This window comes from Parasteatoda tepidariorum, chromosome 4, assembly GCF_043381705.1.
Source record: "Parasteatoda tepidariorum isolate YZ-2023 chromosome 4, CAS_Ptep_4.0, whole genome shotgun sequence".
Lineage (NCBI taxonomy): Eukaryota > Metazoa > Arthropoda > Arachnida > Araneae > Theridiidae > Parasteatoda > Parasteatoda tepidariorum.
This window is the reverse complement of record NC_092207.1, coordinates 80292532-80320096: the sequence shown is the minus strand read 5'-3', so window position 1 is coordinate 80320096 and position 27565 is coordinate 80292532. Positions and strand designations below refer to the sequence as shown.

Below are 27565 nucleotides of genomic sequence, written 5' to 3'. Positions count from 1 at the left end.
CTTTGTTTGATTATCAACTTAGTAACATTAAAAAAAGAATACATTGTCTCTTTCTTTGTGATTAAAATTTATTTCACAACAAGACTGATTTAGATAGGTCAGCTAAATAAATCATGATTTATTAAAATCTGTGGATTAATAACAACAACAATTAACAATGGATGAATAGTCAATATTTAAACCAATAAAAATGGGGAAATATGCTAAATTATGAATAAAAATGGCTCTATCAACACGTCAAATTTTAACTCCATTTTTGCATTTCAACCAGTTACAGACTGATCATACAGATTGATCTTACTACAAGTTTAACCATTGGTAATTTTCTAACTTTTTATTCTGTTGTACATTTTAAGTCTTATGCACAGAGGCAGACCCTGCGATTGTTTATTATAGTTAGAGTAAGGTTTTAAATTAAAAAAAATAATCATGATGATAATAAAATTTCAATTATTTGTTATGATCATTATTATGCTAATGAAAATGTTCTATTAAAAAATTTCTTAAAAATGTGTAACTGATTTCTAAATGTGTTTCAGTTATACATTTTAACTCTCTCTATATATATATATTATAATTTTATGTTAGAATATTTTGTTGATAAGTTAATCATAGAAAAATGAATGTGATTAATTGGATTTGAAATAAAATCAACTATATTTAAAAAAAATTGAATTTAAGCAGATAGAATGTAGGTCATAATGAGAAGTTATAAATTAGAAGTACTTTTAATTGTTAACAATATGTAATGATAACCTTATATTAAAAAGGAAATTGATAAGTATAACTTTATAATTTAATGATCATTTTATATAAAATTGGAAATTATTTTTATCTGTTGAGTCTCTTAAATTTTTTAATATTTATAAATAATTGAAGTGGAAGATACAGGTAAGTGACATTTTCAGAGGTATTTATTAATCACGGAAAATAATACCACAGATTGGTCGCATCAATATTGGCTTGTTAACTGCAACGGAACTGTTTTTTTTTTTCACTTTAATTTTAACTTAACTATACCACATTAGTTTTGAGTATCCTTCCATGATTTTTATATCAAATTTAATAGGGGTAAATAAAATAAGACAAACAATTATTAGCCCTGACTTCTAAAATATCAATAAAATATTTCAGATACCACTTCTTTTCTTCTTATCCTGACTACCTGAAAATATCACTTACCATTAGGGTCTTAAAATGTTCAGTGACATCTAATGTCTTTCACTCTTTTTTATTTTATTTTATCAAATAAAGCGCGAGCTCTTAAAATTTAAATCTGGAGAAAGAAAACTTTTAATTTTTAACAACAATTGATAATTAATTATTTATCTAAAAAAATATTGAAAAAAAATCACTTAAATTTGCGATCGAAATGGGCTGCAGGTGGCGTAGAGCAGAACTCTCTACCTATGGCAACACTTCACATGCTCTCCCCATAAGCGTGTGGAAAGTCATAGAGAAAGGAAGTACGTTAGTTTCTCTCTTGATTTTCATATGGATTAAAATCTTTAAAGTTGGAAAACTATATAGAACTGAGAACTACATTAAACATAGTTCTAAAGAAAAGTATCACGGAAATTTTAAAAAATATTTTTATTAAATAAAAAGGAAAAATATTAAGAAAAGGGAAAATATCGTAGTACATTCCTATACAACTAAAAAGAGGAGGAGAAGGGCATGAAACCGGTCTCTCCCCAGATGGCGTATTCGAGTGCTGCGATCGCCAATAACTTTCGAAAAAAAGAATTATATTTAAAAAGAAACCTGTCATAAAGGAAAATAACCGTTTCATTTAGCATGTCAAATTGATACTCTGTAATTGCCTTTCGCCAGGCAGTAGATCAGCACGCATGGTAATTTTTACTGCAGTTGAAAATTCTTGAACTAATAATTGAATATTAATTAATTTTTTTATCTCCTTGCACTTCTTTTGCATTAATGCAAAAGCAATTGCATTATACTTCTTATGCATTATTTCTATAGAAAAAAAACATCAGAAGGTTTTTCTATGACTCCGACTACCCCCTCTACTCACAAAGCATATGTAGTAAAAAACCAACTGCCAATGACCTTTTTTTTTTTTTTTTTTGGTGGTTAAACAAAAGAAGGATTGATGAATGATACATTAAACAGCTTTAAAATGTAAACAACAATGTTTAAAACAGGTTAATTAAATTTTTGAGGACTTAGTATGAATGGTGTTTTCAATATAAATGTAAACAACAATCTCGAACTCTTGACTTGCCTTACTTCCGGTTTGAAAGTATACAGCTGGTTACTACAGCTTATTCTGCTAGGTGATATTTTAAAAGAGATAATTTTGTTTGAAAAAATAAATAAATGATTTAATTTCTGAGTTAAAATCTGCTGTATTTCATAAGATATTATTAATATTTTGTAATTCTGGTGTGTTTGTTGATTTCGAAATAACTCGCTTTTCTGGCAGTTTTGATTTGGCAGTATTAATATATTTGTTTTTGGTGCAATCCATTATTGTCCGAGCAGCAAGGTTAATTTCATTTTTCAAAATATCATTTAGGTTTCAAATCATTTCAAATCAAAATATCATTTAGGTTAGGTTAAAATATCATTAGGAAGTTGGTATATTGTTATAATGTTGGTATAGTGTTAATTAAGAAAAACAATGATTTAAAAAAGAAATCAATTTCAAATATATATTAATGAAATTCGATAAATTTTTTAGTTCCAATTTAACAAAATAAAGTAAAATTTAATTTATTATTATTTATTTTAATTTTAAATATGCTTTCTTAAATGTTAAGATGTATAAATACTTTTATACATGAATAAATAAAAAATATACGAGAAAAAAATTTAATCTAAGGGCTCCAAAAATTTTAACGACCTAGGGCCCTGCGTACGCTTAATCCGCCCCTGACGACAGATCTTCAAATGACGATTCTTATTATGATTTTTCTTTTAAACACGTCCCGCAGTGGACTGATCGTTAAGACACGGTTCCCAGCAGATCACCGAAGTCAAGCATCACTGGCTGCGGTCAGTGTGCGGGTGGGTGACCACTTGGATCAATCTGCGTAGGGACCGAGGGTGTGCGGTATTGGTCCTCGTTAAACTGTTCTACCGTAAAGTGCACGACTTCGCGTGCAGGTCATTGGGCTACCGAAGCAGGGGTGCCATCCCCTCTGCAGAGGATCAAAATTGTGATGGCTTGTCTTCGGATCATCCTCAGGGATGCTTCCCAGACCATCGCCAATAGCTCATTGTGCAGCTCTAGTGCGACGTAAATTAACTACAACAACAATCTTTTAAACACAAATAATAAATCAGTTAACAAATACATGAATGCAAGAAATACTATACTCAAGATAGTCTCATAACACAATGATAATGTGGTGAGTCAAATGGCTTCAGAACACACAACAAACAATGATCCGGAAGTATAGGCGGCCAAGCTCTCTGGTGTAGAAAACACAATCCATAAATCAGTTCTTCTACGTAAGCTAAAAGCAGCAAAGCTATCATACTGGTAAAATTCCTAAGTAATGAGCATGGACCCTTATACTCTAGACTCCATGGTAATAAGTAAATAAATTTCGTATTTGCTCTGAATGAATTTTGTTAGTGATATCATTTCTTTTTTAATTAAATCATTTTTTAATCAGTCTTTGTTTGTAATTATTGACTGATGCACATTCATTCTTAATGTTGAGGATATCTCATCTATCATCTTCAGGTTAGACCAAAAACTTTTCTACAATTGAGCTTACTCTCTTCTTTTAATTCTATAGCAAAAAAATATTACCTCAATGGATTCTCGAACAAACGTATGCAAGCAAATGTAATTTAAATTAAATTATTACTGTTTAATCTGACAATAAACAGTATTCATGTTCTGAGTGGATAAGAACTTGATTTTCACGAAGTGTTTGCAATAATTTCACTAAAAGATTATTTTGCAATAATTTCACTAAAGGATTATTTTAAAACAAATCACTTTAAAGTTTAAAAGAATGTCGAAATTCAACAAATATCATCATGTCAGCGGTAGAAAAGTGGTTTAAACTATACATCTGTATCTGTATAAACTGTAATCTTTAAACTGTAGAGAAGCCTTGCTTATGCTATATATGTGAAAAGTCTTAAACAAAAAATTTTATTTAAACAAGCACTCTCCCTTTTGCTACAGTGATAATTCTGAGGCATTCATACATGTATCAAGCTTAACAAATTGTATTTTATTCTAAAGAACATCCTTATTCATGCTATATGTGTGATAAAACATTTGCATTGAACGCCAGTTTAAATTCCCATGATCTTATTGATACTGTTTATGAACCTTATGTATGCAGTATATGTGATAAAACATTTTTACATGAAGAAAATTTTAAGAAACATTCTCTTGTTCATACTGAAAAGAAGATTTATTCTTGCAGTGTGTGTAATAAAACTTTCTCTGAGAAAATTTATTTGAATGAACACTCACTTGTTCATTCTGGTAAAAAAACGTATGCATGTCATGTATGTAATAAAACATTCACACAGAAAAGTACTTTAAATGAACACTCTCTTATTCATACTCAAGAAAAGTTTCATTCATGCAGTGTGTGTAATAAATCTTTTATAAAAAAATTTAACTTAACTAGACACTTTCTTGTTCATACTAGAGAAAAATCTTATTCATGTAGTGTATGTGAGAAGACATTCTCACAGAAAATTCAATTAGTAAAGCACTCTCTTGTTCATGCTGGCAAAAAACCATATGCATGCACTGTGTGTGATAAAACATTCATACACCAAAGAAGTTTAAATGAACACTCTCTGATTCATACGAAAGAGAGACCTCATTCATGCAGAGTGTGTAATAAGTCTTTTACAAAAAAATCTAGTTTAATTCGACACTGTCTTATCCATACGGGCGAAAAGCCTCATTTTTGTAATGTTTGTAATAAATCCTTCACAGAGAAACGAAGTCTAAATGAACATTATCTTGTTCATACTGGAGAAAAGCCTTATAAATGCAGTGTATGTGATAAAACATTTTCTCAGAGAACTAATTTAAACACACACTCTCTTATTCATACTGGACAAAAACCTTATTCATGCAGTGCATGTGATAAGACATTTACACGAAAAAGTAGTTTAAGTGAGCACTCTCTTGTTCATACCAGAGAAAAACCTTATCCGTGCAATGTATGTGGCAAAACATTCACCCAAAAAGGTAGTTTAATTAAACACTCTCTTATTCATTCTGAAGAGAAACCTTATTCATGTAGTATTTGTAATAAATCTTTTACTGAGAAAAGAAGTTTAACTGTACATAATAGTGTTCATACAGGAGAAAAGCCTTATAGATGCAGTGTATGTAATAAGACTTTCTCTCAGAAAAGTAATTTAAAAACACACTCCCTTGTTCATACAGGAGAAAAACCTTATTCTTGTAGTGTATGTGCTAAGAAATTCTCCCTTAAAGATCATTTAACTAAACACTTTCTTGTTCATACAGGAGAAAAACCTTATTCTTGCAGAGTATGTGATAAAAGTTTCTCGCAGAAAAGAAGTTTAAATAAGCACTCTCTTCTTCATAGTTGAGAAAAATCTTACGTACTGTGTAGGTGATAAATCTTTACATAGAAAAAGAGATTCAATTAGCATATTTATGATGAGCATAATAATATTTATAAAGGAGAGAGTTAACGTTATTTTTGTACCTCAGTCTCGGTGAGTTAACATCACAATATCAGCTTGTCATAGTCATGATAATCTTTGTAATTTAATATAGTGGATATCTTAGATATTATAAAAGCTAAGTGTGAATGAACTTTCACATCCAAAATTACATTCTTTTCTCCTTCAAAACCAAATTAAAAAAATTATGCTCATTAGTTTCTTGTAGTAAACATTTCGGAATAAACATATTTTAAATATTATACTAAAGAACAAAATTTATATTCCGATTGTGGTTTATCTTTTATTCAGAAAATCCTTGTGCAATAATCTTAAAGCAAGGTTTTTTTTACAGGGAATAAAAAAAAATTGTTCACAATAGATAGAAATTTTATTAACACAATATGTGCGATAAAATAATCACAGTACAAGCAAGTTTAAATCAACAATCTATAACTCGTACTTTAGATAAACCATATAAATGTAGTGTATGTGATAAAACATTCTTACATAACGGAAATTTGAATGAACACTCTCGAATACATACTCGAGAGAAGCCTTATTATTGCAACGTGTGTGATAAAACATTCAGACAGAAATCAAATTTCAATCGACACTCCATTTTTCATACTAAAGAAAAACCTTTCTCATGTAATGTATGTAAAAAAGCATTCATGGAGAGAAGTCATTTGAATGAACATTCTCTTGTTCATACGAAAGAAAAGCTTTATTCATGCAGTGTGTGTAATATGTCTTATACAAAAAGATTTCATTTAAAAAGGCATAGTCTTGCTCATAATCAAGAGAGACCTTATTCATGCAGTGTTTGTAAGAAAACATTCAAACTTTCAGACACTTTAAAAAGACATTATCTTATTCATTCTGGGGAAAAGCTATATTCATGCGGTGTGTGTGAAAAAAAATTTGCTAAGAAATGTCATTTAATTAGGCACTCTCTTATTCATACTGGAGAAAGACCTTATTCATGCAGTGTTTGTGAAAGAACTTTCACACAGACAGCTAGCTTAAAAAAACATTACCTTGTTCATACCGGAGAGAAGCCTTATTCGTGCAGTGTGTGTAATAAAATGTTCTCACTGAAAACTAATTTAGACAAACATTCTCTCGTTCATACTGGAGAAAAACCTTATTCATGCAGTGTATGCGATAAGAATTTCACATCAAAAAGAAATTTAAATGAACACCTTCTTGTTCATACTGGTGAAAAGCTTTATTCATGCAATGTATGTTTTAAAACATTTAAACACAAAAGAAATTTAACTACTCACTCCCTTGTTCATACTGAAGAAAAACCATATTTGTGCAGTGTATGTGATAAAGCATTCACAGAGAAACGAACTTTAACTGAACATTCTTTCATTCATACGGGAGAAAAACCTTATCCATGCAATGTATGTGATAAAGCATTCAGACAAAAAAGAACTTTAAATAAACACTCTCTTGTTCATGCTTTGGAAAAGCCATATTCATGCAGTGTGTGTAATAAAACGTTCACACTGGAAACTCATTTAAATAAACACTGCCTTCTTCATACTGAACCTCATTCATGCAGTGTATGTAATAAGACATTCACTAGGAAAAGAACTTTGAAAGAACACTTTCGTATTCATACCGGAGAAAAACCTTATTCATGCAGTTTATGTGATAAGACATTCACACACAAAAGAAATTTAACAGCACACGCTATTTCTCATACTGGAATAAAGCCTTTCTCGTGTGATGTATGTGATAAAACATTCACCCAGAAAAAAAGTTTAATTAAGCATTCTCGTCTTCATACTTGAAGGAAATCTTATTGTTATGCAATCTTTCTGTTTTTATGCAGTTTGTATCACAAATTCTCTGTCAGAAGAAGAGTTTAAAGGAAAAATATTGTTGATATTAGAGAAGAATCTTTTTAATGCAGTGTTGAACAACAATTGCAAACTATTCATTTAAATAAACATTTACTTATGTCATATTCAATAGAGACCTTTTTCATCTAATGTATTTAAGTAAATCTTGTGCAAATAAATTCTATTTTAAAAAACATGTGTGATTCTTACTAAAAAGGTCAGTTTTTTAATAAAAAAAGACACCAGAAGCTGGATAATAAAATTTCTAAGAAATTTTTAAAATAAAATAGATTTAAGTGTAAGTGTCTGTTTTAAAAGAGACTGATGAGCAACATCAGTTTTTAAATAGAAACCTACGTAATTTAAACATTTACAGTACATTGTTTTAGTGGTCACCTTAGACAGGTGGTCAATTTATACAGAGGAATAGTCATTGTGTGTCAGCCAGGTAGCTGAGCTGTTAGCGCGCTTGTTTGCGGGTTTGAATCCTGCTCTGGTCATGGAGTTTCTCTATGTGTTGTCTTCTGTTGTGTGTGAATATGATCAACCCTATAAACAGGTTTGGGGCAGTGTGGCGTGACTTTGGTTCACAGGTGCCCACTGGGAAACGTGAAATGAGTAACAATTCCAGCATCTTCTAAGTTGAATAATGTTCAGTGCCTGCCATTTGAAAAAAAAAAAATTTTTCATTGTGTTTTTCTATCATTTCTTATATTATGTTACTCTATTTTTTATATTACTAATCACAATAAAAATTAATGCATTTAAATTTTTAACATGATTTTAAAATTTTCTTTATTAATTTGTCCCGTATATCATAAATGAAATTAATAATCAGAATATACATACTAGAATTTGTAGAATAAATTGAATTTGGAACTGATTAGAAAACAAATAAATATGCATAAAGAAAGTAAATAAATATGCATATTTTGTTAGTAATCTATGAAAGATATTTATTATATATAATTTCTTAAAAGACAGTGCAGATGATATATGTAGTTAAAAACTTAACATTATATTCAACTATATTTTGTTATGTCTGCTTACAAACTGATGGTTAGTTTCTAATAGTATTTAACAAATCCATGCAAATTCTAATACATGATTACATAGAAAATCTCATAAAATAATTTTTGTTGAACAATTTACAAAAGGTTTAAAATTGGATTTAATATCACACATATACAAATTCGAATTACTGTTTCAGTGATCAATATAAAAGACAGACAGGTGGTGGTCCAGTTACACTTTTTTATGCAATATGATTCTTGATAATAGAGGTTAACTTACAAAGGTTGTCAGCTTTAACTATATGTATGTGAATAAATAACTTTTTATTTTTCTTGAAACATTTATGGCCTAGGTCTAAGAATTTTTATTATTATTTCTTTTTTAATATATTATTGCCACATATAGAAGCATTTCCATTTAAAGCCTTGTGAACTGAAGTTGTAGAATTCTACATATCTGAACTCATAGTTTAACTTATTTTTCTAAAACTAGTTCATCTTTATTGTTAATCAAGGACAAGCATAATTTTTAAGTGACCTAAGTTAAAATTTACTGTGGGCCCTATCCTTAAAACACAAAAAGTGTAATTTTTAGTTTTTGTCCTTTTTTAAACAGAAATTAAAAAAAATATTAAGTAAATATTTTAACTTGTTTATTTTTGCCTGTTTTTCTGTAATTTATAATGATCTGTTTTGTATCAGTTTGAATCATGTATTTGTATGCATGATAAAACAGTTAAAACACAGTCTTACACAGAATACTATAAAACAGTTAAAACACAGTCTTACGATTAATTTTTAATAATAGATATAAAAGTTAATAATATAAAAGTTAAGTTTAATAATATAAAAGTTAACTAAATATATACTATAAATCCCAGTGTGTAAGTCGACCCCCTACTTTTGATTACGTGATAGCAAATTTCTAGTGTGTCAGGTGTATTAATCAACTAAAATTAAACATTTTTGAAATTTCAAGAATTATTAAGAAGANTTACGATTAATTTTTAATAATAGATTTCAAACTTAATTATGTTTATAAAAGTTAACTAAATATATACTATAAATCCCAGTGTGTAAGTCGACCCCCTACTTTTGATTACGTGATAGCAAATTTCTAGTGTGTCAGGTGTATTAATCAACTAAAATTAAACATTTTTGAAATTTCAAGAATTATTAAGAAGAAAAAACTTTCTTCAAGTTAAAAAATATATCACATCGTTCTCTCTGTATATGATACATTCACTCTCAAATTAAGATGTTATGAGGCACCCCTTCAAATAAAGCAAGATAATTTTTTTCTGAACGCAATTTAAAGTAATGATTCTATAAGATATTTTTATATGTAAAGAAAATCTGATGAGAGAAAATTCAAATTTAATAGTATCATCAAACTTATTAAAAATGGTTTGGAACGGGTTAAATTGATACAGATTTATTCATACCTATCTCATTGCTTATAATTTATCAATATTTCAGTCCGACTTTATTACCATTGTACGAGTAGATTCCCTGATTTTAGTAAAATTTTGGGGGATTAAATACCGGTCAACTTATAACACCGGGATATAGGTACTAAAGTTCTTAAATTATTTTTTTAAAAGTTAAAAAAAAATTATGTAATATACATTTTTTAAAGTAAATAAATTCACAAATCCCTCTTCACTTTCTTTGAAAGTTTGATGAGAAAGTTGTGTATTGAAGGAGAAATTTTTTTTCAAATTTGTCCAAATGTCAAGAGTCTGATTTAAAATTCATACGACATAAAATTTAACCTCTTATTCTTCTTTTTACCCTCCAAAACAAAAGTATCAAATTTGAAATAACATTTTGAATATTATAACAATTTAATATTTTATTTTAATAGACAAAAAAATGATTTTCTTTTAATAAATAAGATTTGTCTATTTTCATTGCTAAAAGTGTCAGGAAAATACATGTATAGTTTGTCTATGGTAAGAACTCCCCCTGCTATTAAGTCTGAGGCTATGGAAACAAGAATAGCACATTTCAGGGAGGGTCGCGTCTCTTTACTCTTGAGCTAACACAGTAGACCGAAGATAAAGATTCCCTTTCTCTCGTCGACCCGAGCCAAAACCTGTCCTAAACAGTGACCCCACACCCCTACTTGAAATAGTTATACCTCATTGCCATATTCACCACCACGGGTCCAGACGAATGGCTAGGGGAGTTTTTATTTTAGACAAACTATATATGATCGTGTATATATATGTATGATCATGCCTATATACAGTGTTTTCACTACAGCGTGAGAATCTCGCATATTTTTTCCTTTTCTCGCATTAAAAAATTATTACCGCGAGAAATTCGCGCATTCTATAAATCAATTTCAAAACTCACGAATTTCTCGCATTTTGGAAAAGGCTTCGAATTACGCCATTTAGAATGAAATCTGTTTCACTTTTCTTCCTGGATCCTTAATTATTTTCAACATCTGCCCCATTATCTAGCTTCCCTATTTACCAGTACTGTTCATAACCTTTTCGAACTACAGAACACAAACACGGAACCCTTTTCAGAACACATTTCTCTGCAACCTCTTGTTTACCGTAGGTAAGGTTTCTTCATGTAAGACGTTCAAATTTTTTATGCACTTATGTAAGATGGACAAATACCTTGTAAAGGCAAAATCTTCTATGATGATGCACCAAAAATATTCAATGCTTTAAAAAATAGAAGACGTTAAAAATGTATTATAATTAAAGAAATGATTTTTTTTCAAGAGTTTTTGTGTTTTTTTAGTTTTTAGAAATCTCACTTAACTTTTTGAAATCTCACCCTGTTTTTGAGAAAGGGTGAGAAATTCTCACCCATTTTTTTTCTGTGATGAAAGCACTGCTATATATATATATATATGAATAGTCTACCTTTTTACCTGATCTGTTCCTCAATAGCATATTATGTGTCTGAACTATCTGGTTTATGTCAATGTTTAATAAAAATTTTTTTTTTCATTATGATTCCAAAGGATTACCATATTGAAATTTGGCACGAAAATTGCTAAAAAGAATTAAATAAAATATTTTTTTGGAAAAAAAATTATAAAAATTTCATTAAAATGTAATTTTTAAAAAAAATTTATTTTAATGCATATTTTATAAAATATCTTCAAAAACTGAACAAAATGACATAAAATTTAACTCTCTGGGGCCAAATAGTTCTCAAGTCACAGCTGTTTGAAATGTATGAAATTTTTTAAAAAAAGTGAGAATTTTTGTATTTTTTATCGAATCTGTTAGTTTTATCTCTGAGTCAAAAGTTTAAAAGACGACATTTTGACCATTGGTTGATTTGGCATGGTATATATGTATGCACACACACAGAAAAAAATTGGAAAGATTTCTTTATTTATCTCCAACATCAAAATGTGGTAAAATCACATGCTTCAACAATAAAACTTAATTGACAAAAATAGAAATTATTCATTCAAAATTAAACAAACAAAAACTGACTAGTTTAAATAAGAAGTAAAATTTAAATAAATATATATTTTAAAAATAATTGAGTACAAATTTCATTTTTAAATAATCTCATTGTCTGATTAACAAAAACATGAACACAAGAAAAAAGTAAGATTTTTGAACACTTATATTTTAGACTTATTTTCTACTAAATTTATAACCTAAATTTAGATAAAAATATTGTTTTTTAGATAAAAATATTTTTAGATAAAAATATTGTTTTTATCTAAAAAGTCAATTTATGAATTTTTTACATGAAAAGATTTTTCATTTAAAAACTATGTAATAAACAAGAAACATGATGAATGTTTAAGACCTAAACAGATTCAGAAAATTTCTTTTAAAAATTTTGATTGATCTGCAAAACCGAAAAGATTTTTGAGAATCTTTCAAGAAAGACAGCACCACATCATCTTAAGCAAACTTTTTATAATAAACTCCTTACATAAAAAAAGTAAATAAAAATAAATAGTAATATGAAGTTTGAACAGAAAAATAACCAGATTAAGGCATCAAATGCATTAAAAAAGATTATTAAAATAATTTCGTGCAAAATTTTGATGTTAAATAACTAGTATATAAAATGGCTTTCAGTTGAGAATTTAAGAACATAAAATCTATCAATAATTAAATATTGTCAAAATGGACCTTTCCTCGAAACAAGCATATAAAATACAACTGATGATTGATTCTCGGTGATTAACTTTATAAAAAATAATTGTTCTTTATTATACAATAAAAAAATATACTATAAGCAAATATTTAAAAAAAATTAAGTACAAGTAATATGAAAAACTACCATTGCAAACAAATCAATGGTTATTTTTCAAAAGTTATAAACACATCTATATGTTTCAAACAACAAATCTGAGGTAATCAATAAAATCTCAATTAAAAATTACACTAAACTGAAACAAGAATTTTTGTTAACTCTTGTTTGTTCGTTTTTTCTATGGCACGGAAAAGTAATAAGAATTTTTGACTCTTTATTACATTAAAGTGAATCAAAAACTTTTCTCAGTTCTTTTTTATTAACTTTTCCCATAACATTCCGTGGAATTTCTTTCACATTTTTTATGACAGTTGGAACAGCATATCCTGCTATGTAACTCTTGCACCAAGCTCGGAGCTCATCATTTGCAATGTGTTTTCCTTCATTAAACATCAGAACAGCTGCTACCCTTTCACCCCAAACATCATCATCAATACCTAAAACAGTGCATTCTTTAATATCAGGGTGACGAAGCAAACAAGATTCCACTTCCAAAGCACTTATCTTGTATCCACCACTTTTGATAATATCAACAGATGTTCTTCCAAGTATCTTAAAACCTCCTTTTTCGTAACATGCTGTATCACCCGTCTGAAACCAACCGTCTTTTGTAAAAGATTCAGCAGTGGCTTCTGGTCTATTATAATACTCGTTAAAAACATTAGGACCTCTTATCATAAGCTCACCAGATTTCCCTTCGCAACCAGGTTGTATTTTAACCTCTTTATCATTTCCTATAACTAAGTCACTTGATTCAGAAGCTTCACCAGGTTTAACAATTTTAACCTCCACTTCAGGCAAAGGATTACCTACACTACCAGGCATTCTTAAACCTCTCAGAGGATTAGAAGTGGCCATACCAATTTCAGACATTCCGAATCTTTCGAGCAGAGTATGACCGGTGATACTTTCCCAGCGTTGAAAAACTGGTACGGGAAGCGAAGAAGAACCAGATGACATTAATCTCATTGTTTTTAAACACTTGTCTCTGGAAGAGCTTTCATTATAACCACTGTTATTGTATTCTTGAAGTAATTTAGCATACATGGTTGGGACTGCAAAAAACAGGTTAACACGAGGTTTTGTACTATCCAGGTTAAGAAAATACTTCCATGCTTCAGGTGCATCAAATTTAGGTTGCATAACTAGTGTACCTCCAGATCTTAAAGGACAGAGAAAACCATTCATTATACCATGAATATGGTGCAAAGGAAGAGAAAGCAAAATTGAATCTTTGGAATCAATCTCCCAGCTCTTGACAACAGCAGATATCTGTGAGAATAGGTTACCATGAGTTAAAACAACTCCTTTTGGACGACCTGTGGTACCACTAGTATAAATAATAAGTGCTCTTTTATTTTGGAAAGAAGAATCCCACGAAAAAAATTCTGATTTTAACAAATCTGATTTACTAACGGAAGATGTTGATGCAAACACATCTCTATCAACACAAAGAAAAGAGGATTTTAATTTTGTTGCTATATTTTGCATAGGATCTATATATTTTTCATTGGCAATAACTAATTTGCTTTCTGAATTTTCAACATAATATTCTAGCATAGCGGCTGGATGACTTGGGCATAAGGGGACAGCAGCATTACCAGTGATCCAGCATGCTAAAAACACTGATACATATGTAGCATCACTAGTGCAAAGGAAAGAAACACGCTCACCAGATTGAGCAGGTAATATTTTTTTGATCTTTTGTGCTATTAAATAGCTTGCAGATAAAATGTCATTGTATTTATAGGCTCCATGAGTATCATAAACAGCAACGTTTTGGGAATGTTCAAATAAGCTCTCATAAAATGGTTTAAAATTTTGTTTCGAGTAACGTCTGTAAGTGGAAAGAATTCTGTCTTTTCCACTACATGAAAAATAGCGAAGAAATGTGCTCATTTTTAATTCAAATGAATTATTTGAATACAAAATAATCCTTTTAATAATACAACGAAAGAGGTATTTAAATATTGATAAGATCTTATCAGCGACCGATATACTTATATCACAGTTTCAATAAAATATATAACAAGAAAGAGATAACTTATAAGTTAACTAAACGAAGAAAATTTATCTTATTTATTTATCTTTACAGCTTGAAATTAAAAGTAAATATTAGCATTGGCACAGGTGATTTATTTTGTTACTGAAGCAAATTCAATTAAGTAGATAAATAGAAGTTTAAATAAAATCTAAGTAGATGGCATGATAAAAATAAAAAGTAGAAATCCTGGCCAAGGCTAGCAGACGTAAGTAAATAAATAAAAAGTGAAAGTTATAGTGAAACGTTTTGAACTAAACAATTTTATACAAGAAGAAACAAAATTTTATACAAACCATACCTAAAGTAAAAATAGCTTAACAATATAATATTAACACATCATATTTCGAATCATAGTGATTATAAATGGTTTTGATGATTTATTCCAAACATTGCGATCGGTGCTGGTGAACTGAAGTAAAGGAAAGAATGAGAAACCGAAACTTTTCAAATGTTTCCCGCCTCTAAATTGAAAACATTATTCTTTCGAATCTTTTATGGATTAAATTTAAATTGTGGACTAAACATAGATTTATAAAATGAGTAAAAATCCTAACAAACAAGTTTTAGATTATATGGTTCAACAAAACAGGCCTTATAGTGCTATTGATATTTTTAATAATTTACACAAAGAAATAGGTAAAACTGTTGTTCTAAAAGCTTTAGATCATCTTGTAAGTGAAGGTAAAATCCGAGAAAAAATGTATGGCAAACAAAAGATTTACTTTGTTGATCAAAAGGAATTTTCTGAGTTTGAAAACGTTGACCTTAAGAAAATGGATTCAGACATAATCCAGCTGACTAACACTTTGAATGAACTTCAACAACAGCTTAAAGCAGCCGAAAGTTCATTAAATGGCCTGAACAAAAGTATGACTACTGAAACTGCTGAATTAAAACTAAATGAGGCTAAAAAGGAAATTCCTCAACTAATGAGTAAATTACAAAGTTTAGAATCGAATACATCTCGAATTGGTCCAGAAGAAAAAGAAACTCTGATGAAAAATAAAGTGAAATGCTCGAAAGAGTTACAGAAAAGAAAGCGTTTAGCGAGTGATATGTTAGATGCCATACTAGAAGGTTACCCAAAAGGTAAAAAACAATTGTATGAAGAAATTGGAATTGAAGTAGATTGATGATTAGAATAACTTTTATAAAATGTAATAGTTTCTGTTCATTAAAATATATTTGATGCATTTTTTATTTTTGCAAATGGAAAAGTATACTTCCCAACATTATAAATATTCTTTATATTATTCAAAGACAGATTTTATTAAATTCATTGCACTATTCAGCTATTTATGTATATACTAGAATTTACACTCACATTCATATAATGTAGAGCCCAGTCAGCTTTTGAACAGTGAGAAATTCACATGTTTTAGAAAATTAAAACTGGAGCAGATTGAAAAGAAAAAAAATATTTTAATTTAATGTATGCTGAATTAAATTATGCATTGAAAAGTTGTAATATGTGATCTAGTAATATTTGTGAAAATGTATTCATCCCGTAATTTAATACTGTGAAAAATATCAATTTCAAAACATATATATTATTAAAGAATTATTATTAATATCTTATTTTAAGGTTAGGGTTATGAATCGTTTACTTACAGTTGATACAGCAAATGAACCGCAATGGGTTAAAATATACATATATGCAGTAACAGTTTTGTTCTAAAAAACTGAGGACAATTTCTTTATCGATTTTTTCTTGAATCTCTTTAAAATTAGTTCCATATTGGTAACTATTTGTGCCAGCTGTAGTCATCATTCTTATACTTGCAAAAATTTATAAATAAAAAATATGTAATAGCTTGCTAAAGAGTGGTTACAAGTTATATTTTGTGTTTGAGTTCGTCTCTTTTCCCGTTTAGTTTCTTGCATTTTACTCTGTGATTGTCACCAGAATTTGGTGCTGGTTCTCGCACTGACACCGATTTTTAAATATTTCTGAAAAATTACTTGCTATACTTTTATTTATTAAATCTTAACAGTTTTTTTTATGCCAAACTTAATGTTAGTTCAACTGCAGATTTTTGGATATATTGATCTAACATCGTGGCATGCCAGGCTTATTTTTATTACAAAGTATTGATTTACATTAAGATAGCTTATAACATCATTTCCACATTGTGTTTATTTAAGAAAAGGAATTTTTCTAATATTTTTATATTAAAATTTGTAATTTTTAAAATTACCAGGTTTGCATTAAAGCAAATATAAATAAACGGTTGACAAATTTGAAATTTTTTAATTATACAAAGTATAATTTAAATCAAATTCATAATTGACATATTGGAACCTGTGTGCTTCAATTATGTTAATACTTAGCTTTCCTTTATACATTATAATAATTTCATTTTTATAAGTTACATTTCCGGTATGTTCTTTTTTTATAGTTGCCTTTTTCAAATAATGCTAAAATATTTAAAAATATGTTGATTGTGTAAATTATTTGTTTATATGTTAATGGCTAAAAAAAATTCTATTGTCTATTTTTCTATTTCTTGTTGAAAGGATTTTAATTAAAATTTTGTCTTCACAAAAAGATTTTTCATTTTATAAAAGTATGTTGCATTCATGATTATCAGAAATGATTGTGCTCCGGGAAAATTTTCGCTAACCGTGATCCAGAAATCCAAGGTCCAGAAGCTTCAAGAAATCGTCGATAACATGTATGAAAATTCCTGTTTGTTTTATTTATAAATATTAGAAAATTTATACTTAGGATCTCATTCATTTGTAAATATTTTTTTGGTAGAATAGTAAATGTGATTAAGAGATAAAAGTAAACTTATACATACATAATTATTCATTTAAATCCGCGTACCTGGAAAATCATGAATTTCGATATTGAACAAAATAAGTTATGAAATGTCATGATTTTAACTATTTTTTAAAAAAAAGTCATGGATTTAGGTCTCCGAATTGGTCTAATTTTTAAAATGGAATCCCCTCCCAAATTTCATGGTGTTTCGAATATCTGAATTTCTAACAAAATCCCCACTCACTGTCATTTTTTATTAAAATATGAAATGTTTTTATCATGTTCTTTAAAAATTATGGTGTTTTTTCAAAAAATGAAGGAAAAAGCATAATTTCTAGAGCGAATTATCTTTTAAACTTCTGTAATTTCAGAATTTTTATTATTATTTTTATTTTATAAATTTAAAATTCTAGCTGAAGCAAGCCAGTCATTGGCGAATTTTTTAAATTCCAAAATGAGAACAGAAAAGTCAGGAGTATTTCTGTCCTTTCCGATGAACAAGAAAAGTATCTTTAGAATGTAATACTGCAGAAAAAAATTATTTGCTTTTGTATTTTTTTCAGCTGTTTTATTGCTTCAACTCTTTCTTTACTCTGTTTTTTAAATTTAAAGTCTATAAATGTGAACATGCAGAGTATAACAGTGTTGATTATACTTATCATTTCAATTAATGTTATTATAATGCTTTTTTAAATTTATTGTTGTGTTTTTGGCCCAGAAAATAGTAACTTCCTGAAGTCATGAAAAATTGTTGGAAGTAGTCATGGAAAGTCATGGGTTTGAAAATCTAAAATGTATCAGATACCCTGTATATATAAATAATTTAAAATTTCATGTTTTGAAAATATAAAAGACATAAATTTTTTTGATATGTATTATTAATGATTTAACTCAAGACATTTTATTTTATAACCGTCGTTGAACAGTCGACCCAATTTTATGGGTTTACGACTACTAATTTTCAACTCCGTAGCCTTGTAATTTTGAAGCCAATCCAGAAGACAAGGGAACTCCGAGATCGAGTATTGGGAGAAATTTGCCTTTGTGGAGGACTTTTTTGATGGAGCTAACCTGAATTTGCGCTACATGGAGAGGAAGACCACGAGAACCTCCCATGGTTAGCCTGATGGCAAGGGAACTCTAACCCATGATCCGTCTACTACTGAGGATATTTTACGTTGGCACTGTGATTGGTGCAAGCTGGATGCGGCTTGGACAAGCAGACTGGGATTGGAACCTGGTTCCTGGGATCCGAATCTCACAATCACCCTTGCTAAAGTGCAAAAAAGGAAATTAACATTAAGGGGACCAAACTTTTAACTGCTCTCTTGACTAAACTATTGGGACTACAATTTTTAGATTGCGGCTACCCCCCCCCTATTTTGAGGGTCAAAAATCCAAGTAAGTAAAAAAAAATTATAATAATAATGTACGTTTATTCAGAAAGTTAGATTTTTTGTTTGATTTCGTAACTTAATATTTCTCCCTCATTTATTTGCATATTTGAAGTTACTCTCAGAAACCATTAAGATTTGCACTTAGTACGCAAAAATCTAATTTTCTCTGATCGAAACTGATTTACTCTTCATTGGATATCTGATAAATTGCCTCTCTGTTTTTGAAGTTTTAGTATGTTGAACAAAAATAACTATTATTGTATTTTTTTCAGTGATTAAGTTTTAATAAATAATAATTATTGAAACTTTTTTGCTAAAATTATTAACTGTTTTAGCTATATCAATAATTTTAAATAATATTAATTATTATTGATACATTTTAACAGATGATTTGGCGGGTAAATATAAAAAAGAAAATTCCAATTTAAATCAAATAAATCCGTTTTTTAATTCATTAGGATTTTTGCCAATCCTGTTCGTCATTAAATTTATGTTTAATTATTTATGCTATTGGTGGTAAATTTAATGATGCTAAAATGATAAACTAAAAATTTTTTTTTTCACTCTGCGTATTTGCTGCCTGCAATGTGAAATTGATCCAAAAGTAAAAAATTCATAAGCTGGGAAATCTAATGCCCTGCAAACTTAAATGAAGAAACACCCATTCAGCGTATTGCAATTTATTGTTGTTCAATTTACTAAATGCAGTATGCATCATCGAGAAAAAATGTAACGTTCCGCATCGAATTTCCAATTACTAATACGCTATGTGACTGAAAAGTCATTTATATCAGTTGAATAGTGTGATTGAAAAGTTATCATATATTATCAATTTGTAGCATCTCTATTTAATTTTAGGGTGATTGTACGATTTACGAATGTCATGCTTGCAGAGTTTAGCAACGGATTACTCAGTTAATAAAAATCAAGCAATTCTAGTTATTTTTGTGAGAAAAAAAAAAAACTGGTGTTATTTGCATTTTGCAGTTTATCCGGGATTTTTAATTTAATGCCCATTTTTGTGTAAAAGTTTTAGCAATATATTATTTTTTTGAGAAATTTTTGTATATCAAAATTTACTGTGAGAAAATAACTTCAAAAGTAAAGATACTATATATAAAAAAGAAAACATTAATTTTGAAGGAACTTTCTTTCTCCTTAATAAAAAAAACCATTAAGATACTTGTTTACAACTCTTTGTGGTATATATTTATTTAACATGACACATACTATTTACAATTAAGCCGACCTAGTGGCCGAGTGGTTAGCGTGCCTGACTGCGGAGCCGCTGGTCGCGGGTTCGAATCCTGTTCAGGGCATGGGTGTTTCTTCCTCTCCACCGCCGTGGCTTCGCCACAGGTGCCCACTGGGTAACGAGAAGAGAGTAGCAGTTCTGGCATTCCTGTGGCCAATGGGACGACCCCCAAGTGCCCGCCATTAAGAAAAAGAAGAAAAAAAAACTTTTTTTACAATTCAAATTTACGTTGCTTTACAGTACTTATCATGATGACATTTTTTTACAGCTAAAAAAATTTATAATAAAATAGCTCACGTAGAAATGGTTTAAAAAATTTCTAAATGGTTTTCCTACGATTTGCAGAAATTTTAAATACTGTGATAATTTGATCTGCTTATCACCTGGCAGCTTTTAAGGGTCATTAAATGCAAATTTAATGATTTTGTAAGAAGACTGCTCCTTATTTTCGAACATAATAAATTCATCCTGAAAAATAGTCTTTCTACAGAAGCTGTAGATGTGGGCAGTAATCAGTTTTGCACTTCTCAGTATTACACTTAGGGTTAATAACTTCATCAGTTTTGAGAATTAATCCCAGATAATTTTCTTCCTTTCCATCATATGCGATTTTTATATAGCATGAATACGAATCGCGAATGTGTGATTTTTAAATAGCTTGAATACGAATCGTCATATGTGATTATTGAATCACATGAATACGAATCGCTATGTATGATTTTTAAATCGTGTGAATTTGAATTGCGATGCGGGATTTTTAAATCGCGTGAATACGAATCGCATTGTGTGATTTATAAATCGGGTGAAAACGAATCACAAGGTATGCTTTTTAAAACGTGTGAATACGAATCACAATATGTGATTTTTAAATCGTGTTAATGCAAATTAAAATGCTTAGGGTACGTGTCATTAAACTTGCACATGTTCATGGGACTTACGAATTAAGCATGTGTATTGAATTATTTTTCTGCAAAAGGGCCACATGTTTCATAAAAATTTACTAATCCCGTTTTTTTTTTTAAAAAAAAATTCTTTTTAGAAAGCCTTTCAAAGGTATCGATTTGCTTGAAAAATTAATCACGATTTTTTTGAAAATACCTATTTTGCTTCGAAGATTTTTGTGAAAGTATCTATTTTACGGCGACAATTTTTGTAAAGGTAACGATGTCGTTGGGATGATTTTTCTGATACCTGTAAATGGTTGCAAAATCCACCTGTATTAGGTGGATTTTGACACTTTAATTTTTATTAACTTTCATTGGTTTAAAAAATTTTCAACATTTAATAGCTTTAAGTGTTACGGACATGACACAATATGTTATGTGTGCTATAGCCAGTTTTTAATTCTTAAAAAAAAAAAAAAAAAAAAACGAATTTTGAAAAGTTAATAAGAATTGGACTTTGGGCAAATGACATCTAGAGTTATTTTAACAAAAATTATTAGGATTGCTACATTTAAAAAAAAAAAAAAAAAGATTTAATCATTTAAAATCTGTGGTGGAATTGCATTTGTGTAAAGATAAAAAGTTTAAATTCTGACTTAAGTTATATTACCCTAGTTCTGTCTAAATGTAGGTAAATTCTGACTCAAGTCATATTACCCTAGTTCTGACTAACAGGTATCAAAGGACGAGTTAATTGATTTAAAATTGAAAAAATATTTTTTTTTTCTCTATGATGGATGGAAATGGATTTGTGGTGACATTTTAGCTAAATTGTTCAAAAATTAAATGTTCAAAACAAATTTCATAGCTTATGGCTTAGATTGTGGGATTGACTGGCGCATCTTTCTCTAGTTTGATGGGCATTTAATCAGTTTTAGATTCTGGTTATTTTTTATTTAATTATATTGTCACCCATGAATATCAAAGCTTCTTCCTAATAAAATCTTCTAAAAAAATATCCGACAAATTTCTAGTTTTTTTTTTTCTTTAAATTATTTTAAATATCCTACCTTATTAATACTACTTTTCGACAATTCTTTATTCTTCATAATTATTCCTTATTCCTATGATCTCTTATAATCACCTTTAAATTATTAACATAACGTAATTGTTAATCTTATAGCAAAATTTTTGTTTGAAATGTACTGAGACTCCTTGTAATTCATACCAACATGGGTCATAATTGCCTGAATCAACATCGTACTTTTATTCACCGCTTCAAATAGTATAAAAACATTTTGATTAAAAGAGTTCGACACTAAAGTAAAATTAGTAAATTTAATTTTGAAGAATTTTTCTTATTATTAAGACTGGCATATATTTTTTAGGAACCATATTCCACTCTAATTAATGGATCCTTTGAAGTAAGATTAAGCGAAATTTGCTTTTTTAGATACATTTTTCTTTATAAACACAATTTTATAAAATATTAATAACAATTAATATTGATTCGTAATAATATTATTTATGCGCCAATAACAGTATGGCGATTTTTTCCGGACCTTTTTAACTTATAAGAATCGAAATAGATGTATAAAAAAAAATTTTTTTTTTACCGTTTTTCTCAATGAAATTAGTTAATTACAGCTTTATAATATTTTCAGTTCTGGGGGAAACAAATTTCATTGTATCCTGCGCAGTTATTAATATTACTGAATTCCAGGCATGTATAGTAAAAAGAGATATTTTAAATTTGAATGTTTTTGATAGAAATTTAAGTCAGCACTAAGGAATAGCCGCGATAGCTCAGGGGATAGAGTGTTCGCTTTCCAATGAGGTGGATTAAATACGCTATCAAAATAGTTTTACCGCTCTCCATCTCGCCTTCTTCCCTAGTGTTTCGACGGTTGCACAGAGGATAGAGCCTTCACCTCCCATTTAGGTCACCCAGGTTAGAATCCCATTCGATACGAATGGCTGTCGATACGAATTCCGCATCCGGCTTGCACCGACCACAGTGCTGACGTGAAATATTCTCAGTGGTAGACGGAGCCTGGGTTAGAGTCTCCTTGCCATCAGGCTAACCGTGGGAGGTTCTCGTGGTCTCCATTTCAATGTGACGCAAATGCGGGTTCGTTCCGTCAAAGAGTCCTCCACAAAGGCAAATTTTTCCCAATACTTGATCCAGAAGTTCCCTTGTTTTCTGGATTGGGTTCAGAATTACAAGGCTACGTGCTTGAACATTAGTAGTCGTAAACTCAAAAATTGGGTCAGCTGTTCAACGACGGCTATAAATTAAAATGAAACACTAAGGAACAGAATTATGCATAATCGATTATAAATAAATATATGTTTATTTATAATCGATATTTATATATTTCGCATTTTTTGGACACTTTTGCTAGTTTAGGGCTTTTTTTTTAGTTTTGGGGGAAAAAATTCCATTTGAGGACATTTTTTGAAATCTTCATAAGTACTAACTCATTTTTACAACTTTCACCCATTTTAACTTCTTTAGGCCATTCCACTGACAAATAATTTGAGTTATAGTTGGTTTACAACTGGTACAGTGTTTAAAAAAAGCTAATCTAAATCTTCCACTTGCGGAAATTGGTTTTCTGAGTTCGGTTTGAAAGTGTATCTAATTTTTTTTTTTTTTTTTTTAAATTTGTATTTAACATTAATTTCAAAACATAATTACAATTTAATTTCATTTTATCTTAATATAACTGTTCAAATAAAATTTAATGCTATATGAAATTTTAGGAAAAAATGATTAAATTGAAATTCTGTTGTTGTTGTTGCTTATCCTCTTCTGGCCTGACGAGGTCAGACCAGATCTATGAACCCGTTGACCTGAAGAAAATCAAACACCAAAAGAGGAGTAGAGTAAATGTCTTCCCAGAGAAGACCAAGACAGTTCAGGATGTGAACGGCGGAAGCCCGGTGTAGATGGCATTTAAGGCAGAGGGGGTAGGTTTTAGTTCCCTCAGAAAATAGTAAACCTTTAAGATGGCGGGTAGCTAGGCGGGAGATGGTGGCGTAGACTCTCCTTTCAAAGGGAAGGGTCAAAGAAGCTCCAGGCTTCTTTCCCTTGTACCAATGGTGGGTGGGGGGAATCAACCAGTCTCTGAGAAGCTGGGATTTCTTCAGGGAGTAAAGTTAAAGATAGGTAAGATCAGAATAGGTAGGGTGCGGTTGGCTGCAACCCTCTTTAGCTAGGCTGTCCGCTAAGTCATTACCATAGATACCGACGTGAGAAGGAACCCACTGCAGGTGAATATTATGTTGGAGGGACATGAGTTTTAGGTTGTTTACGATGGAAATACTGGTTTTGTCGCCAATTTGGGTCCGGTTGTTGAGATGTTGCAGGGAGCTGCGGCTATCAGAGAATATCGAAAGGTCTTTAAAATAAAGGTCATTTTGCATAACAAATTCCAGACCCCTGTTGATAGCCAGAAGCTCACTTCAGAAAACGGAGCAGAAGTCGCTGGCAGAGAGAAAATTTTTCATCAGGAGTCTCGATGTAGACTCCGCTACCAGCACGACTATCGATTTTGCTGCCGTCAGTGAAAAACTTTGCTTCTTGTTTTGGAATAGAGTGAATAATTTCGAGAGCCAGTTGCTTTAGATGGTCGGGCAGGAATTCCTTCTTATTGACAGGAGCGGGAAGGTTGAAATGGAAGAAAACTTCTGGAAGATCTTCAGAAGGGTTCAAAGAACTGTGAAGGGAGTGCGGCTCTACATTATCGACAAGGAGGTTTTGAAAAACTATTTGGCTAAATGGACTGTTTTTCTTGAGCCTTTGGGAGAAAATCCAATTACTGAGGTATTCGGAAGTCTTGTTATGTTGTCCAAAGCTGAGGAGCTTGCTATAATATTTTACCAGGCTGGCTTGTCTTCTGGTATGAAGAGGCAAAAGGTTAGCTTCATAACGTGCAATGTTGGCTGGGCAACTCTGTTTCAAACCTGTGATAATGCGGGCAGCACTAAGTTGGACCTGTTCAAGTTTATTTAGATTGGTCTCAGAGGCACAGCAGAAAATTGGTGAACCGTATTCGAGAATAGGCCTTATGAGAGCCAGAAAGGTAGTTCTCAGAGTGGTCGCAATTGAAATTCTTGTTTAACCGTTTGAGTGCTGAACAGTTTTCTTATATATATGCTAATAGTGCGGAATGAAATACGTAGTAATTTTTTTGGAGAACAATAGAAATGGTTATAACTAACACTAATAATTATGTTTATTAACGCTGATTGTTATGTTAATTACGAAAATTATATTAACCAAAAGCAGCGTCTCCGCATTTTCGGTACAAAACAAGAGAAGCGCTATCGCGCTTCGCCGCACTCAAACGGTTAATTACAAAGGATTATATTTTCATTTTAAAGGCATTTTTTTTGCAGCTTTTAAGGGCGTATTTAGTTTTTTTTTTTTTTTTTTAGATCATCAAAATCTGGGCTCTATTTATTGCTATTTCACGTGAAAAAGTGATTACAAGTAGTCACTTTTATGTAAGGAATAACGGTAGATAATTTTAATACCATTGAAAAATTGCTACTATTCTGTTTCGAAGGGCCGTAAAAAACTATTAACAAAGTATCGATATTACCCACACAATTAATTAAGCATAATTGTAAATAGTCATGTGCTGGCTGATTTTTTTACAACGCCCCGAAACGAAATAGTGCTGAAAAGTTTTGAATATGAACTGTTTAGTCTTTTCATAATTTGTGAGGTATTCCCTCGTTTTCAAGCATCACTTACAAAAAATTTTTAACATTCAAAGCATGAAAGTTCATTTTTTGAATTTTTAAATACTACTAAGTTTTTTTTTGTTGAAGATTACCTGACCTGTTATTGTGATTACTAGATACAGGGTGTTCGCGCACGTGGAAAGTCATGAATTTTGGTATTCAACAAAATTTGTCATGAAATGTCGTGATTTTAACTATTTTTGAAAAAAAATCATGAAAAGTCATGGATTTAGGTCGCCGAAAAATCTAATTTTTAAAATGGAATTCACCCCTCCCCCAATTTCATGGTGTTCCGAATATCTGAATTCGTAACAAAATCCCCACTCAGTCATGTTTTATTAAAATATAAAATGTTTTTATCTTGTTCTTTAAAAATTATGATGTTCTTTCAAAAAGTGAAAGAAAAAACCATTTCTAGAGTGAATTGTCTTTTAAACTTCTGTGATTTCAGAATTTTTATTATTATTTTTCATTTTATCAATTTAAAATTCTAGCTGAAGCAAGCCAGTCATTGACCAATTTTTTTAAATTCCAAAATGAGAACAGAAAAATCAGGAGTATTTCTTTCCGATGAACAAGTAAAGTAGCTTTAGATTATAATTCTGCAGAAAAAAAAAGAAGAAAAACTATTTGCTTTTGTATTTTTTTCCAGCTGTTTTATTGTTTCAACTCTTTTTTCTCTCTGTTTTCTAAATTTAAAATCTATAAATATGAAGATGCAGAGCGTAACTGTTTTGGTTATACCTATCATTTCAATTAATGTTATTATAATGCTTTTTAGATTTATTGTTCTGTTTTTGTCGGGAAAAAATAATAACTTCGTTAAGTTATGAAAAATTCTTGGAATTAGTCATGGAAAGTCATGAATTTGAAAATCTAAAATGTAGCAGATACCCTGTAATACCTGTTAATATGATTACTTATGAAATGCAATATGAATAACTTACCGTCATGATTACATGTTACTCGTAATCGATTATATTTTCTTTAACTGTGGGACAGAATAGTGGAAACTCGATGTTAAAAGTTATTTTGGTTGTCGAGAACTTTTTGTTTTGAAATTTCTTTTGCATCAGCAATAAATTAGGTGGAGCTTAGTTTGTTAAATATAAGAATTTTTACTTTATTTATTTTCAATAAACATAAGATGTCTATGCTAGCGAACACATTTATCATCTCTGTGGAGTGTTGTAATAGTCTTGGGAGTAATACCATTTTCAGGTTTTGCACAGAAAGAGCGATTCTTCTTAGTTCTTGGCCTAAAATGAAATGTTTCGCATATATTATTGATCATATACTANTTTTTTTTTTTTTAACTATTTTGTATTTAACATTAATTTTAAAATATAATCACAATTTAATCTCATTTTATTATAATGTAACTGTTCAAATAAAATTTAATGCTATATGAAATTTTAGGAAAAAATTATTTAATTGAAATTCTTGTTTAATTACAAAGGAATCTATTTTCATTTTAAAGGCATTTTTGCTGCTTTTAAGGGCGTATTCAGTTTTTTTTATTTAAATCATCAAAATCTGGGCTCTATTTATTGCTATTTCAAGTGAAAAAGTGATTACAAGTAGTCTCTTTTATATAACGGAAGAATTAATTTTACTTCCATTGAGAAATTGCTACTATTCTGTTTCGAAGGGCCGTGAAAACTATTATCAAAGTATCGATATTACCCACACAA

General features: G+C 29.8%; 4 protein-coding genes across 4 annotated transcripts; 3 read left to right on the top strand and 1 right to left on the bottom strand.

The window, feature by feature from the left end:
• Window positions 1-3442: 3442 nt before the first annotated feature.
• Window positions 3443-7696, top strand: LOC107437893 (zinc finger protein 888-like). The gene has a single exon (XM_071180110.1). It carries the CDS (start codon window positions 4249-4251, stop codon window positions 5569-5571), a length of 1323 nt encoding a protein of 440 aa, XP_071036211.1. The 5' UTR covers window positions 3443-4248; the 3' UTR covers window positions 5572-7696.
• On the top strand, window positions 6051-7696 carry LOC107437892 (zinc finger protein 665-like). The gene has a single exon (XM_016050026.4). The coding sequence runs from the start codon at window positions 6051-6053 to the stop codon at window positions 7449-7451; it is 1401 nt and encodes a 466-aa protein (XP_015905512.2). The 3' UTR covers window positions 7452-7696.
• Window positions 7697-11862: 4166 nt separating this feature from the next.
• Window positions 11863-15019, bottom strand: LOC107437889 (malonate--CoA ligase ACSF3, mitochondrial). The gene has a single exon (XM_016050024.4). It carries the CDS (start codon window positions 14666-14668, stop codon window positions 12992-12994), a length of 1677 nt encoding a protein of 558 aa, XP_015905510.2. The 5' UTR covers window positions 14669-15019; the 3' UTR covers window positions 11863-12991.
• A 149-nt stretch (window positions 15020-15168) lies between these two features.
• LOC107437891 (homologous-pairing protein 2 homolog) lies at window positions 15169-16231 on the top strand. Its single transcript, XM_016050025.4, has one exon. It carries the CDS (start codon window positions 15350-15352, stop codon window positions 15944-15946), a length of 597 nt encoding a protein of 198 aa, XP_015905511.2. The 5' UTR covers window positions 15169-15349; the 3' UTR covers window positions 15947-16231.
• Window positions 16232-27565: the final 11334 nt, after the last annotated feature.

Excerpts from the sequence above, each read along its gene's own strand:
- LOC107437893 (XM_071180110.1), top strand. The coding sequence starts at position 4,249 with ATGTGTGATAAAACATTTGCATTGAACGCCAGTTTAAATTCCCATGAT.
- LOC107437892 (XM_016050026.4), top strand. The coding sequence starts at position 6,051 with ATGTGCGATAAAATAATCACAGTACAAGCAAGTTTAAATCAACAATCT.
- LOC107437889 (XM_016050024.4), bottom strand. The coding sequence starts at position 14,668 with ATGAGCACATTTCTTCGCTATTTTTCATGTAGTGGAAAAGACAGAATT.
- LOC107437891 (XM_016050025.4), top strand. The coding sequence starts at position 15,350 with ATGAGTAAAAATCCTAACAAACAAGTTTTAGATTATATGGTTCAACAA.